The sequence below is a fragment of the Chlamydotis macqueenii genome, chromosome 3, assembly GCF_036417535.1.
Source record: "Chlamydotis macqueenii isolate bChlMac1 chromosome 3, bChlMac1.mat, whole genome shotgun sequence".
NCBI classification, from domain to species: Eukaryota; Metazoa; Chordata; class Aves; order Otidiformes; family Otididae; genus Chlamydotis; species Chlamydotis macqueenii.
The window spans coordinates 1,278,231-1,290,899 of NC_141558.1; the positions used below are offsets into that span (position 1 = coordinate 1,278,231).

Below are 12,669 nucleotides of genomic sequence, written 5' to 3' on the forward strand. Positions count from 1 at the left end.
CAACTTGCAGCGCATTCCCAACTTGCAGTGTGCTCCCAAATTGCAGTGCATTCCCAAACTGCAATTACCAATTACAATGCATTCCCAAATTGCAGTGCATTCCTGATTGCGTTACCAATTGCAGCGCGTTCCCAGACTGCGGCACATTCCCAAATTGCAATTATTTACCAACTTGCAGCGCATTCCCAGACTGCAGCGCATTCCCAAATTGCAGCGCATTCGCAAATTGCAGTGTGCTCCCAAACTGTGATTAACTACCAATTACAATGCATTCCCAAATTGCAGCGCATTCCCAAACGTTAGCGCATTCCCAGACTGCAGCACGTTCCCAAATTGCAGCGTATTCCCAGACTGCAGCGCATTCCCAAATTGCAGCGCATTCCCAAACTGCAGCGCATTCCCAAACTACAGCACATTCCCAAACTACAGCACATTCCCAGACTGCAGCACATTCCCAGACTGCAGCGCGCTCCCAGACTGCAGCGCATTCCCAGACTGCAGCGCATTCCCAGACTGCAGCGCGCTCCCGCACCCCGTGGACCCCGCTGCGCCGCTGCGCCGCAGGACCGCACGCGTGAGGCTCTGCCTCCGAGCCCGCGCAGCAGCGTGGCGATGGGATTTGCCCAAAGCCAGGGAGGCTCCCAGGGCTGCCGCCCCCCCTGCAGCAGCGGGGAAACTGAGGCAGGAGTTCGCGGCAGCTCGTGGCTCCGTGTGGGAGCGGGAAGACGCTGTCACCAGTGGGCCCGGACCCCCCCCCCCCGCGTCCTCCCCACGCCCCGGGGTGGGTCGGGGTCCGGGGGTGCGGTTTGGGGGGGGCCCTCGGCACCCAGCGAGCGGGGCGGTTTCGGTCACGGTGCGGCATAAATCTCGACGGCGCGGTGAAGCCGGAGTCCAGGGCCGGGTTGAAATTTAACCGGGTGCCGTGGAGGGCGGCGGGGCGCAGCGCTGCGCCCGAATCCTGCGGGGCGAAGGGAGCCCTGGGTGCAGCGCAGGGCTGGGGGGGGGTAAAAGATCGTGGGGGGGGTGCAGGATGAGGTGCACCCTGCGCCCCGGTGTCCACACCCTGCACCCTGCGTGTGCACCCCAGTACCTGCACCCCGCACCCTGCGTCTGCACCTTGCACCCCACTACCTGCATCCCGCGCGTGCACCCCACTACCTGCACCCCGCACCCCACTACCTGCATCCCCTGCGTGCACCCCACTACCTGCACCCCGCACCCCACTACCTGCATCCCGTGCGTGCACCCTGCACCCCGTCTCTGCACCCCACGTTGTGCGTGCAGCCTGCGCCCCGTGTGTGCACCTTGCACCCCATGTTTGCACTGTGCACCTCAGTGCCTGCACCCTGCGCGTGCACCCTGCACCCCGATCTCCACACCCCACACGTCACGTGTGCCCCTTACACCCCGAGTGTGCACCCTGCACCCTGTGCACACACCCTGCACCCCATGCATGCACCCTGCACCCCAAGTGTGCACCCTGCACCCCGTGTTCGCATCCTGTGCGTGCAGCCTGCACCCCAGTACCTGCACCCTGCATCTCGATGCCCACATCCTGCACCCCATGCATGCACCCTGCACCCCAAGTGTGCACCCTGCTCCCCGATGCCGATACCCTGCACGTCATCCGCGCACCTTACACCCCGCATCTTGCTCAAAAACGCGACGGAGGACAACGGATGGGAAATGAAGCTGGAATTCCTGCGCGGGGCCCCGGGGAACGGCGGTGGCGGGTTGGCCTCGGCGACCGCAGCGATGCATCCCGGGGCCGGCGCGCGTCGCACCTCCCGGCTCCGTGCTCACTGACCTTTGGATGGGCGAGCGGCCGCGGCCGTGCAGCGCCGCGCACGGAGCGGGGAAGGGGGAGGAAATCACCCCAACAGCGCCAGAATTGGAGATTTGGGGGGTTCTGCCCCCCATTTAACCCCCTCGAGCTGCGCATCACCTTGCAAACCCAGCGCCGTCCTCATGGCCGCGTCCGGTGCTGCCACTGGGATTTTTCTCCTCCACACCCAATTTTCTTTTTTTTTTTTTTTCTGTCATTCTCAAAGGTGAGCGTTTGGATTTGTAGAGCAGGAATTGCAAAAAAAAAAATAAAAAAAATTGCAAGGATTTCTCCTGGGAATAAATCCCCTGGGAGACGGAGCGAGGCCCCAGAGGGACCCGGGATGGGGCTTCGCACCTCTCCTGACGGCAGACCCAACGCGCCGAGGATGCGCGGCGGCGAGGAGACGCGCGTCCCGGGGATGGAGGAAGGGACCGAGGCCACGTGCACCCCAGAGACCGAGGATGCGTGCACCCAGACTGGGGATGCATGCACCCCAGGGACAGAGGATGCGTGCACCCAGAGGATCAAGGACACGTGCACCCAGGGGATGGACGATGCACGCGCCCAGGGGACCGAGGACACGTGTACATGTGGGGCCTGGGGATGCATGCACCTGGGGACTGAGGGCATGTGCACCCTGGGGATGGAGGATGCATGCACGCTGGGGATGGAAGATGCATGCACCGTGGGGATGCTGGATGCATGCACCCTGGGGATGGAGGATGCATGCACGCTGGGGATGGAAGATGCATGCACCCTGGGGATGGAGGATGCATGCACCCTGGGGATGGAGGATGCATGCACCCTGGGGATGGAAGATGCATGCACCCGGGGGAACAAGGCCACGTGCATCCCAGGGACACAGGATGCATGCAGCAGGAGACTGAGGACACATGCACGCTGGGGATGGAGGACGCACGCACCCAGGGGACCACAGACACGTGCACCCCACGGGCCGGGGACGCACGCACCCAGAAGATTGAGGACACGCGTATGTGTGAGGCCTGGGGATGCATGCACCCAGAGGACCGAGGGTGCACGCAGCGGGGGGACAGAGACACGTGCGCCCCAGAGACTGGGGGTGCACGCAGCGGGGGATCGAGGGCGCACGCGCCCCGGGGACTGGGGATGCAGGAACCCAGAAGACCAAGGACGCACGCCCCGGGGGAAACGGGGACGCACATGCACCCAAAGATGCATGCGCCCCTTGCAGCCCCCCAAGAGCCCGGTGAAAACACCCAGGACAGACCCCTGCCAGGGGCTGGGGCGCGAGGGAGGGCCGGGGGAAGGCTGCTCTTTTTTTTTTTTTTTTCCCCCCGGGGATGAATCCGGATGTCGAACCATTCCCGCGGGTTCGCCGGCAGAGCGGGGAAGCGATCCTGCGCCTCTCACGTTTTTTGGGGGGCCGGGAGAAAGGGCTGAGAACCGAGGCGCTCGGCTCGCTTTGCGCTCGATTTCCCCCGCGTTACGAGGCGGCGGGCGGTTTCTCGAGCGGCGTTCATTGGTATTTAGTGCGTTAAAAAAAAAAAAGAAACAAATCATCAAAACCCCCACATCCACGCCAACCCCGCCGCGACGGGACGGCCCCTGCCGCGGCACCGTTTTGTCCCGGCGTCACTTCCACCCGTCGACCCCCCCCAAAAATACAAATCGAGCCCTGAAAGCAAAAAATCAAACCCGGAAAGGAAAATATCAAACCCTAAAAGGAAAAAAATCAAAGCCTAAAAGGAAAAATCAAGCCCTAAAAGCAAAAAAAATCAGCCCGAGGAGGAGGGAATGCGCAGCGTCTGCGTGCCGGCCCCGCTCACAGCCTGGAGATCTTGGGGAGGGGGGCGTCGGGTGGGAGCCCCTCCAGCCACTCCACCAGAATCCGGTTCAGCGTGGCCGGCCTGGGTGGGGGGATGGCACAGGGTTGGGGTGGGATTTGGTTTTTCCGTCCCCCCCCCAACCTTGGGAGAAGGGGGAGCCCGGTTCGGAGGGAGGCAGGCGGCCGTTACCTCTCCATCTGCGTCCAGTGCCCGCAGTCCTCGATGTGCTCCCGGCGCAGCCGCGGGATCTTCGGAGCGACGGGCGAGAGCGGGATGAGGGGTGGGTTTGTGCCGGGATCCGGCGCCTTTCCCATCGGGAGAGCCCACCCCGGGCTGCCCCTGCACCCCCATCCCCCCCGTCGAGTGACGTCCCCACATCTGGGCTCCCTCTCGCGTGACCCTGGGACTCTCCCGTGGGATTTTTCTGGAAGCGGGATGGCTTTCCCGAGGCAGGGGTGGGATGGGACCGCGCTGCCTTACCCACTGCTCCATTCCCTTGGTCATACTGGGACGCAGCACCACGTCCTTCCCGGCCGTCACCATCAGCGCTGGCATGGTGATCTGTAAGATTTTTGGGGATGGAATCCGTCGGATTTTTGGATCTGGGGGAAGGCGCTGGCTCTCGCCAACGCTCGCCGTGGGGCAGGATGGGTCCCCACCTTCCTGTCCTTGGCAGAGAGCGCCCAGCGCCAGTTGGGTCGCATGTTGCGGTACCAGTTCAAGGGGCCACTGGGAGAGAGAGGGGAATGGGGCGGAGATGCTGGGATTCGGCTCCGTCACCCCGGAAAAGCCTGCAAGGGAAAAGCAGCCTCCCCCTCCCCGCCAACCTCGCCCCTTCTTGGGGTTACAAAGGCCAAGGTGGGTTTGGGGGTCCCTCCCCAGCCCCCCAGCCCCCCGCTCCTACCGGAAGCCGGATTTCTGGAAGCGCTGGATGTAGTACTGCAGCTCGGGGCCGTGCAGGATCTGGCTGGCGGGGGGGTCTTCTGGGAAGCCCACCAGCAGCCCCCCTGCAAGGAGAGGCCCAGGGCTGCTGGCACGCTCCCACGCGGGGCATCCCACCCGCGACAGCCCCCCACGCAGCCAGGTCTCCCCCCCCCGCCCCACTTACCTCGCTCCTGGACCCCCTGCAAGCTGACGGCGCCAGCCAGGCGATCCTGCGGAGAGAGGGCACGGGATGCAGAGCTGGGAGCAGGCACTGAGCATCGCTGCATCCCGAGGGATACAGGAACCAGCTACGCAGCCCTGGACCACGGAGTCAGGAGGAGGCACGGAACACTGCTGCATCCCAAGGGATGCAGGAACCAACCACACAGCCCTGGGATGCAGAGCTGGGAGCAGGCACTGAGCATCGCTGTATCCCAAGGGATGCAGGAACCGACTGTGCAGCTCCGGGATGCAGAGCCAGGAGCAGGTGCCAAGCACTGCTGCATCCCGAGGGATGCAGGAACCAATCGTGCAGCTCCAGGATGCAGAGCTGGGAGCAGGCACTGAGCATCGCTGCATCCTGAGAGAAGCAGGAACCAGCTACGCAGCTCTGGACCACGGAGTCAGGAGCAGGCACGGAATACTGCTGCATCCTGAGGGATGCAGGAACCAACCATGCAGCTTCAGGATGCAGAAATGGGAGCAGGCACCGAGCATCACTGTATCCCTCAGGATGCAGGAACTGACTGTGCAGCTCCGGGATGCAGAGCCAGGAGCAGCTGCCAAGCACTGCTGCATCCCAAGGGATGCAGGAACCCACCACACAGCCTTGGGATGCAGAGCCAGGAGCAGGTGCCAAGCACTGCTGCATCCCAAGGGATGCAGGAACCCACCACACAGCCCCAGGACACAGAGCTGGGAGCAGGCACTGAGCATCGCGGCATCCTGAGGGATGCAGGAACCAACTGCGCAGCCCTGGACCATGGAGCCAGGAGCAGGTATCGAGCGTTGCTGCATCCCAAGAGATGCAGGAACCGAGCACGCAGCTCCAGGTGCAAAGCTGTAAGCAGACACCGAGCATCACCGTATCCCGAGGGATACGGGAACCGACCGTGCAACCCTGGGACACAGAACCTGGAGCAGGCACTGAGCACCGCTGCATCCCGAGGGATGCAGGAACCAATCGTGCAGCTCCAGGATGCAGAGCTGGGAGCAGGCACCGAGCACCGCTGCATCCCGAGGGACGCAGGAACCAATCGTGCAGCTCCAGGATGCAGAGCTGGGAGCAGGCACCGAGCATCGCTGCATCCCGAGGGACGCAGGAACCAATCGTGCAGCTCCAGGATGCAGAGCTGGGAGCAGGCACCGAGCACCGCTGCATCCCGAGGGACGCAGGAACCAATCGTGCAGCTCCAGGATGCAGAGCTGGGAGCAGGCACTGAGCATCGCTGCATCCCGAGGGATGCAGGAACCAATCGTGCAGCTCCAGGATGCAGAGCTGGGAGCAGGCACTGAGCATCGCTGCATCCCGAGGGATGCAGGAACCAATCGTGCAGCTCCAGGATGCAGAGCTGGGAGCAGGCACTGAGCATCGCTGCATCCCGAGGGATGCAGGAACCAATCGTGCAGCTCCAGGATGCAGAGCTGGGAGCAGGCACTGAGCATCGCTGCCTCCCAAGGGATGCAGGAACTGACCACTCAGCCCCGGGATGCAGAGTCGGAAGCCGGCACCAAGCATCGCTGCATCCCAAGGGACGCAGGAACCAACCACAGAACCCTGGGATGCACGGCTGGCACCGAGCATCGCTGCATCCCAAGGGACGCAGGAACTGACGGTGCAGCCTTGGGACGCAGTGCCGGGAGCAGACCCTGAGCATCGCTGCAGCCCCGGGGATGCGGGAACCCACCACACAGCCCCGGGACGCAGAGGCGGGAGCAGCCGCTGCGGCTGGCAGAAGGACGCCGCCGGCCAGGCGCGACCTCCCGCGTGCTCCCGGGGCGCTGTTATTTCCAACCGCAAAGGTTTTTCCACCCTGCAGCAAGACGTTAACATTTGCAGCCGTGCGGGAAGCGAGCGGCGCCGGCCCTGCGAGGGCAGGGGGAGGGCAGGAGCCTCTGCCAGGCCAGGCCGTGACAGTCGGCCCCCAAATCTGCTGCTCCCCTGGCCGGGCTGCCCCTCCCCGGGCACCACAGAGCTTCTGGAGCTCTTCTCAATCCCCGCTCAGGGTCAGCTCCGAGTCCCAGAGAGGGGCGGGCCTCGCAAGGATGCGTTCACTCTGGTCCCTACTGATGGCTGACTGAACGCAGGCTTCGCCAAAGGCCCTCCGTTCCCGCCCCAGGCCCAGCCCCGGCCCAACACCCACCTCCGGGCGCGTGGAGCGGATCAGGGCCTTCAGGGTGCGGCCGATGTCCTTCTCCAGCTCCGCTTCCGCGACGCCCTGCGCGGGGAGGGGGAAGGAAGCACGGCGGGCGATGGGGCGACGCCAACCCTCCCCAGGGACCCGATCCCGGCGCCCATCAGGGCTCGGGTGGAGGCTGGGGATGGGTTTTGGCGGAGTTCAGCGGGGGAACGGGGTCTGGCAGGGGGACCACGAGCCATTTGATGCTGGGGGGGCAGCGAGAGCCTGGGTGTCCCAACACAGCCACGTCCCCGGACCCCGGGGGTGGGGGATAAACCCCCAAAGAACGGGTGGAGGATAAAAACGGTGGTGCCATGCTCACCGGTTCCTGGAAATAGAACTGGTAATCAAAGATGGGATAGCTCCTCATCTTCTCCACGATGTCCACAGCGGGGTCGGCAGGGCGGTACGGGGTGTTCAGCGAGGCCACGGCTCTGCGACATCACGGGGCTGGCGGCGGTGGCGGGGGGGAAGTCAGCACGGCACCCAGATTTGGGGCGCCCCGTTCCCCCAGAGGCGGGGCTGGGGGGTACCCCCGGCGCCCCAGGACCCACCTCACCCTCTCGGGGTAGAAGAGCGCCATGTTCCAGACCACGGCACCGCCCCAGTCGTGACCCACCAGCACGGTCTGCGCGATGCCCTGCGGCGAGCCGGGGGGGGGCACGGAATAAATCCCCCGCCAGTCCCTCCGGGAAAGGGGCCCGGAGCATCCCCAGAGCCGGCCGGATCCCGCCCGGAGCTGGGAATGCCATTTCCCACCCCCACCATCTCCACTTTCCCGACCCCTCCGGGCACCGAGGGATAAATCCAATTAAAACCCGCGCTCCTGACCGGGCAGCGGCCGGTTCGTAACGAGTTGATATTCAGAAGCGGAATTAAAGTTCCCTCCCGGCGGATCGCGCCGGCGAGCCCCGCGTGACGGCGTGCAGCCCGGCATCGCGGGGGGCAGAGGGTTTCGGGGGGCTCCCACGCCCCACTTGCGCCGACGGGTTTCGCCCCACCATCCCCGCTCCACCGCCGCGCCGGCTGCCAGTCATGGGCTCACACGCCACACGAAGCTTCGTAAAGTCATTTACCCCAGGAAAAAAAAAAATTTACAAAATTTTAAATCACTGATTTATCCCCGCCGGCTCGGCGGAGCTGCACCCCCACGGTCCCCTCCCAAAATCCCATCCCGGCTCCGACGCCGGCACAAAACCACCACCGCTCCGCACACCAGGAGCCCTTGCAAAACCTCCAGGGCTTTTTTTTTTTTCCCCTTGTTTCTTATTTTTTTTTTTTTTTAGCCCTGTGCTTTTCGAACGCCTGGTTCCCTTGGAAGCCGTTTCGGGAGGAAGGAGCCCTGGAGACGCCGGCATTTCCAGGCTGTGCCTCCCCCTCCCCCTCCCTCTCCATCTTTTTTAAAAGGCGCAAAAATCAACCCCGTCCCCTCGCCGGGACGGAAATTAAAACCCGGAGCCCCCAACCCAAGATTTGAGCCGTGCCCACGGGTGCCATCCCAAGGATTTGGGGTCAAAATCACCGGTGAGCTGAGACGTCCCAGCGCGGGACGAGGCCACCGAGGAGCTCCGCTGTGCCAGCACGGGATGGAAGGGGCGAAGGGCACCCAAACCTTGCCAGGAAGGGGGGATCCATCGTGGGGGGTGGCTCCTCACCAGTTTGTCCAGGAAAATCGCCAGGTCCTTGGGGGGAAGGAGGAGGGAAAGGGTGGGATCCCGCTCGGGACCGTGCCCCACAGCGGCCCCCGCGCCGCGCTCGTCCCGCCCGCGGCTCCTCACCCTGCAGATCTGCTCCTGGGAATATTCCTGTACGTCTGCACGGAACACACGGCCGCCGTCACCCTGGCATCCAGGCGTTCCCAGGACCCCCTCCTCCATCCCTCCGAGCTGCGGGAGGAGCGGGACGGCTTCCACCCCGCCACCCCAACACCCGAGAGAAGCGAGGTTGGCACCTCCAGCCCCCCGTCCCCCCCGTCGAAACCCCCGGCTCACCCGGCGGGGCCGTCGACTCCCCGTAGCCCTTCATCTCCAGAGCGATCACCCGGAAGCCGGCGTCGGCCAAAGCCGGGATCTGGGAGGGAAAGCAGCAATTTCCCCAAGGATGCCGAGACCCCCGGGACCTCCCGGGCGCCAGCACCCACCCTGCCCGCCCAGGGACGTCCCCAGGGTGGTGGGACGGCCCCGGCACCCCCCAAACCCCGCGGCCAACCCTCCTCCCCGTCTCCTGCGTCACCTGGTAGCGCCAGGAGAGCCAGGATTCGGGAAAACCGTGGCAGAGGCAGACGGCGGGGCCGTGGCCCATTTCCACGAAGTGCAGCTGGACGCCGGGCTGGAAGGGACGGAGCGAGACCCCGCGTCGGCGCCGCTCCACCGCCCCCACCCATCGCCGGGAGCCCCACCGCCCGCTCCGCGCCCGCATCCCGGAGCCGGACGAGCACGTTTTAGGGGATGGACGGAGAAGATCCGAAGGATGGGGCAGCTCAACAACCCAAAGCCACCCCTTGGCCCCGCCAAACCTTGGGGACCCCTCCCCACCGCGGCACCCCCTCCGCCTTACCCGGATGGGCACGTATCCGTGGGCGACGTCGGACGGGCGGCACGCGGTCGGCGGCGGCTCCGCGCCGCCCAGGAGCTGCGGGGCGAGGAGCGCGGGGTGGGCGAGCGGGCCCGGAGCTCCACGGGACGTCCCCCCACCCACCCCACCCGCGTTCGAGGTTTCCAGGGGGTGGGCAGGAGATCACAGCCCGCCCCGTCCCGTTCTTCTCCCGAAAACGCCCGCAGGTCCCGCGGCGAGGCCCAGCAACCCGCGCCCGTCCCGCCTGCGTCTGCGGAACTGGGCCAGCGTCCCCAAGGAGAGCAGGGGACGGGGGACCCCCCCTCTGCGTACCCGGACCCCCGACAGCTCCTCCAGCTCCTTCAGCGCGGCGTCGGTGTCCCTGACCAGGACGGTGGCCATGCCCATCTCCCGCGCCGCCTTCAAGTTCTCCCCGATGTCGTCCAGGAAGATGGCCTGGAGATCCCTCGGTGACAACCAAGCCCAGCGCCCCGCCGAAGGGCGGCGGCTGGATTTTGGGTGCCCAGAGGGGACCCGGTTTGGTTTTTTTTTTGAGGCGGGGCCGGGGGGGGGGACGGGACCGTACCTCTTGCGGCTTCGCCCGCAGCGCGTCCAAGGCGCGGGAGTAGACGTGGGGATCGGGCTTGCTGGCTCCGAGGCGGCAGGACTCCAGCACCAGGTCGAAGTGACGGCGCAGGAGGGTCATCAGCCTGGCCGTCCCCAGGCGCCCCGCGCTGTCGTCCACCCAGTTGTTGGTCAGGACGCACGTCTTAAATCCTAGCGGAGGCCAGAGCGCCAGGCGTCGCCTTTTCCCGCTCCCGTTTCCCCTCCCCAGCCGCCTTTCCCCAAGAACTGGGACGAGGACGACGACGGCGGAGCAGGGATCCCGTGGCGGGACCCACCAGGGCGGCACCGGCTGGGGAGGGGAGCAGCACCCTTGACCCAAAAACCCTCCCCCCGGCACCCACCGTTCCTCCGCAGCACCCCGGCCGCCCGCAGCAGCGGGGCGTTGACGGTCCCCTCGGCCGCCATCTCCTCGAAAGGCCGGGCGACGGCGAAACGGGGCGGCAGGGCCACGCCGCAGGCCGAGGCGCGTTGCCTGCAGCCCTCTTCCATCTCGGAAAAGAGCTGGAAAACGCCCGCGCGGTCGTTTAGGGGACTCCCCCCCCCCCAAAAATAAACAAAGAAAAGCGGGGTTCATCCCGCAGCCTTCCCGCCCGGACCCGACCGCAGCGGCGGGCGACGCTGGGCGGCTGGTACCCGAGGACTCACCTGGGACAGGGTGATCTGTCCCCGCACGGCTCTGGCGTACGGGCTGTCGGAGCCGCCGGCAAACAGGACTTTTCGCAAGAAATCCCTGCCGGGAAAAAGGGGAAAAGGTCAGCGGGAGAGGGGGGGACGCCCCCCAAAACACCAGCGCTCCCTCCTCCGTCATCGCCCGGGAGCGGAGCATCGCTTCACCGCGGTACGGGGTGACGGCTGCCCATCGATTTCCTCCGGCGGCTCCATTAACTTCGCCCCGCGGATGGATGAACAGGGAGTTTTGGCCAGGAAAATTTAAAAAAAAAAATTAAAAAATGCATCGAGCGAGATATTTTGTACGCAGTAGCTCAGGAAAAATAATTGCCCCCATCGCAGGACGGCGAGGGGCCGTCCGGGGCGGCAATAAAACACGATTACGGCCGCCGGCCCGAGGACAAAGCTCTCCTCCGGGTCGATAAAAACGCAGCTCCGTCAAAAACGAAGCGGCTCCACCTGCTCCCGCGGGACCGCTGTCGTTTTTATTCATTCTTTTTAATACACAGCGCAGCAAAAATACGCTGGATGGCCTGATAATCTGGGAATTTATTGCTCCATCTGCTCCACGTCCTCCAGCATTTAGCTATTTAATATTTTATCCTTAACTCCCTGCCTTTTTTTATTTTTTTTTTTTTTATTTTTTTTTTAACGCCCACGCGCTGGCAGGAAATCCCGACGCGCCGGGCGATGCCAACTGTCAGAACCTGTCCGGCTCCCGCCTGGGAGCTTTTGGGATCAGTAATTCCCAAATATCCCGTGTCAGACGCGGGGTCAGGACTCCAGAGGTTTGCGTGGGACCCGCTCGGGGGTCCAGCGCTTTGGGTTTCGTCGGCTCCACTCGTGTGGGGAGTTGTGTCCGGTCTCAGCGCTGGGGCAGGGACGGGCTTAATTAATTATCTTGCTTAATTAATGATTAATTGCACTTCTTACTGCTTCTACCAACGTTCCGTGCAGCAATCTCGCCTCTTTGGGGTTAGTTTTAAGCACTTAACCCCACACCCAGGATAGGAGCCCCCATTTTCTCCCCCAACCCTGCACCCCACATCCAGGAGAGCACGCCCCACCCCCCCCCCAGCCTGCACCCCACATCCAGGCGGGAGGTGGCCAGCCTGCGCCCCACACACACACAGGGACCCCCAACTCGCACCCCACGGCCAGGACAGGGGGTCCCCAGCCTGCGCCCCACATTCCTCCTGCCACGGGGGCCACAGCCGCGCACACCCCGCGCGGGCGGCGGCCGCACACACACTATTGTCGCTACGTGTCGTCTCTACGTGTCTCCGGCCGAACGGCGACCCGCCGAAGCGCGGGCGGGCGGGCGGGTGCCGCCGGGCCGGGTTAGGCCGAGCCGAGCCGGGCCGGGTTAGGCCGGGCCGTACCTGGGCAGAGCGCAGTCCCGCTCGCAAAAACCCAGGAAGTGCTGCAGGCCGGGCCCGAAGAGCACGCCGCCGAGGTCGAACAACACAACTCGCCGCGCCATGGTCGCCCCGCCGCCGCCGCCGGTACCGGGACTCGACCCCGCGACCTTCGGCACCGCCGCCGCTCAGGCCCCTACCCCGCTGCGCAGGCCCCGCCCCCGAGCCCCGCCCCGCCCCGCCCCCTGCCCCAGCGCCGCGCTGGGTCCTAGCGCCGCCCGTTCCGCGCCCCCCTCACCGGGGGTGGGTGCCCACCCGGGGGACCGGGCCCCTCCACAGGGCACCCCGGCACCGGGGGCACCCCGCTGCGTCCCAGCAGCACCCTCGCGGCCCCGTGGGTCCCCGCGGGTGCCCGCGTTCGCGTGCGCACCGGTGCACACGCACATGCCTGCGCACATGCAAACACGCGTGTGCTTGCGTGCACACACGCATGTGTGCGCATC

At 65.2% G+C, this 12,669-nt stretch overlaps 1 protein-coding gene across 1 annotated transcript; it reads right to left on the minus strand.

Moving 5' to 3' along the window:
- Positions 1-3,311: 3,311 nt before the first annotated feature.
- Positions 3,312-12,337, minus strand: EPHX2 (epoxide hydrolase 2). The gene is made up of 19 exons (XM_086744299.1): positions 12,191-12,337; positions 10,785-10,869; positions 10,481-10,640; positions 10,099-10,289; positions 9,846-9,968; positions 9,516-9,590; positions 9,192-9,287; positions 8,951-9,029; positions 8,738-8,772; positions 8,615-8,641; positions 7,514-7,599; positions 7,282-7,393; positions 6,924-6,998; positions 4,745-4,790; positions 4,541-4,643; positions 4,296-4,365; positions 4,117-4,197; positions 3,826-3,884; positions 3,312-3,717 (listed from the first exon to the last, which is right to left on the minus strand). The coding sequence occupies exons 1-19, from the start codon at positions 12,289-12,291 to the stop codon at positions 3,633-3,635; spliced, it is 1,689 nt and encodes a 562-aa protein (XP_086600425.1). The 5' UTR covers positions 12,292-12,337; the 3' UTR covers positions 3,312-3,632.
- Between the last annotated feature and the right edge of the window lie 332 nt (positions 12,338-12,669).

Excerpts from the sequence above, each read along its gene's own strand:
- EPHX2 (XM_086744299.1), bottom strand. The coding sequence starts at position 12,291 with ATGGCGCGGCGAGTTGTGTTGTTCGACCTCGGCGGCGTGCTCTTCGGG. Across the intron at positions 9,288-9,515 it reads ACGGATACGTGCCCATCCGG|CCCGGCGTCCAGCTGCACTT; the intron begins GTAAGGCGGAGG and ends CGTCCCTTCCAG. Across the intron at positions 6,999-7,281 it reads AGTTCTATTTCCAGGAACCG|GGCGTCGCGGAAGCGGAGCT; the intron begins GTGAGCATGGCA and ends CTCCCCGCGCAG.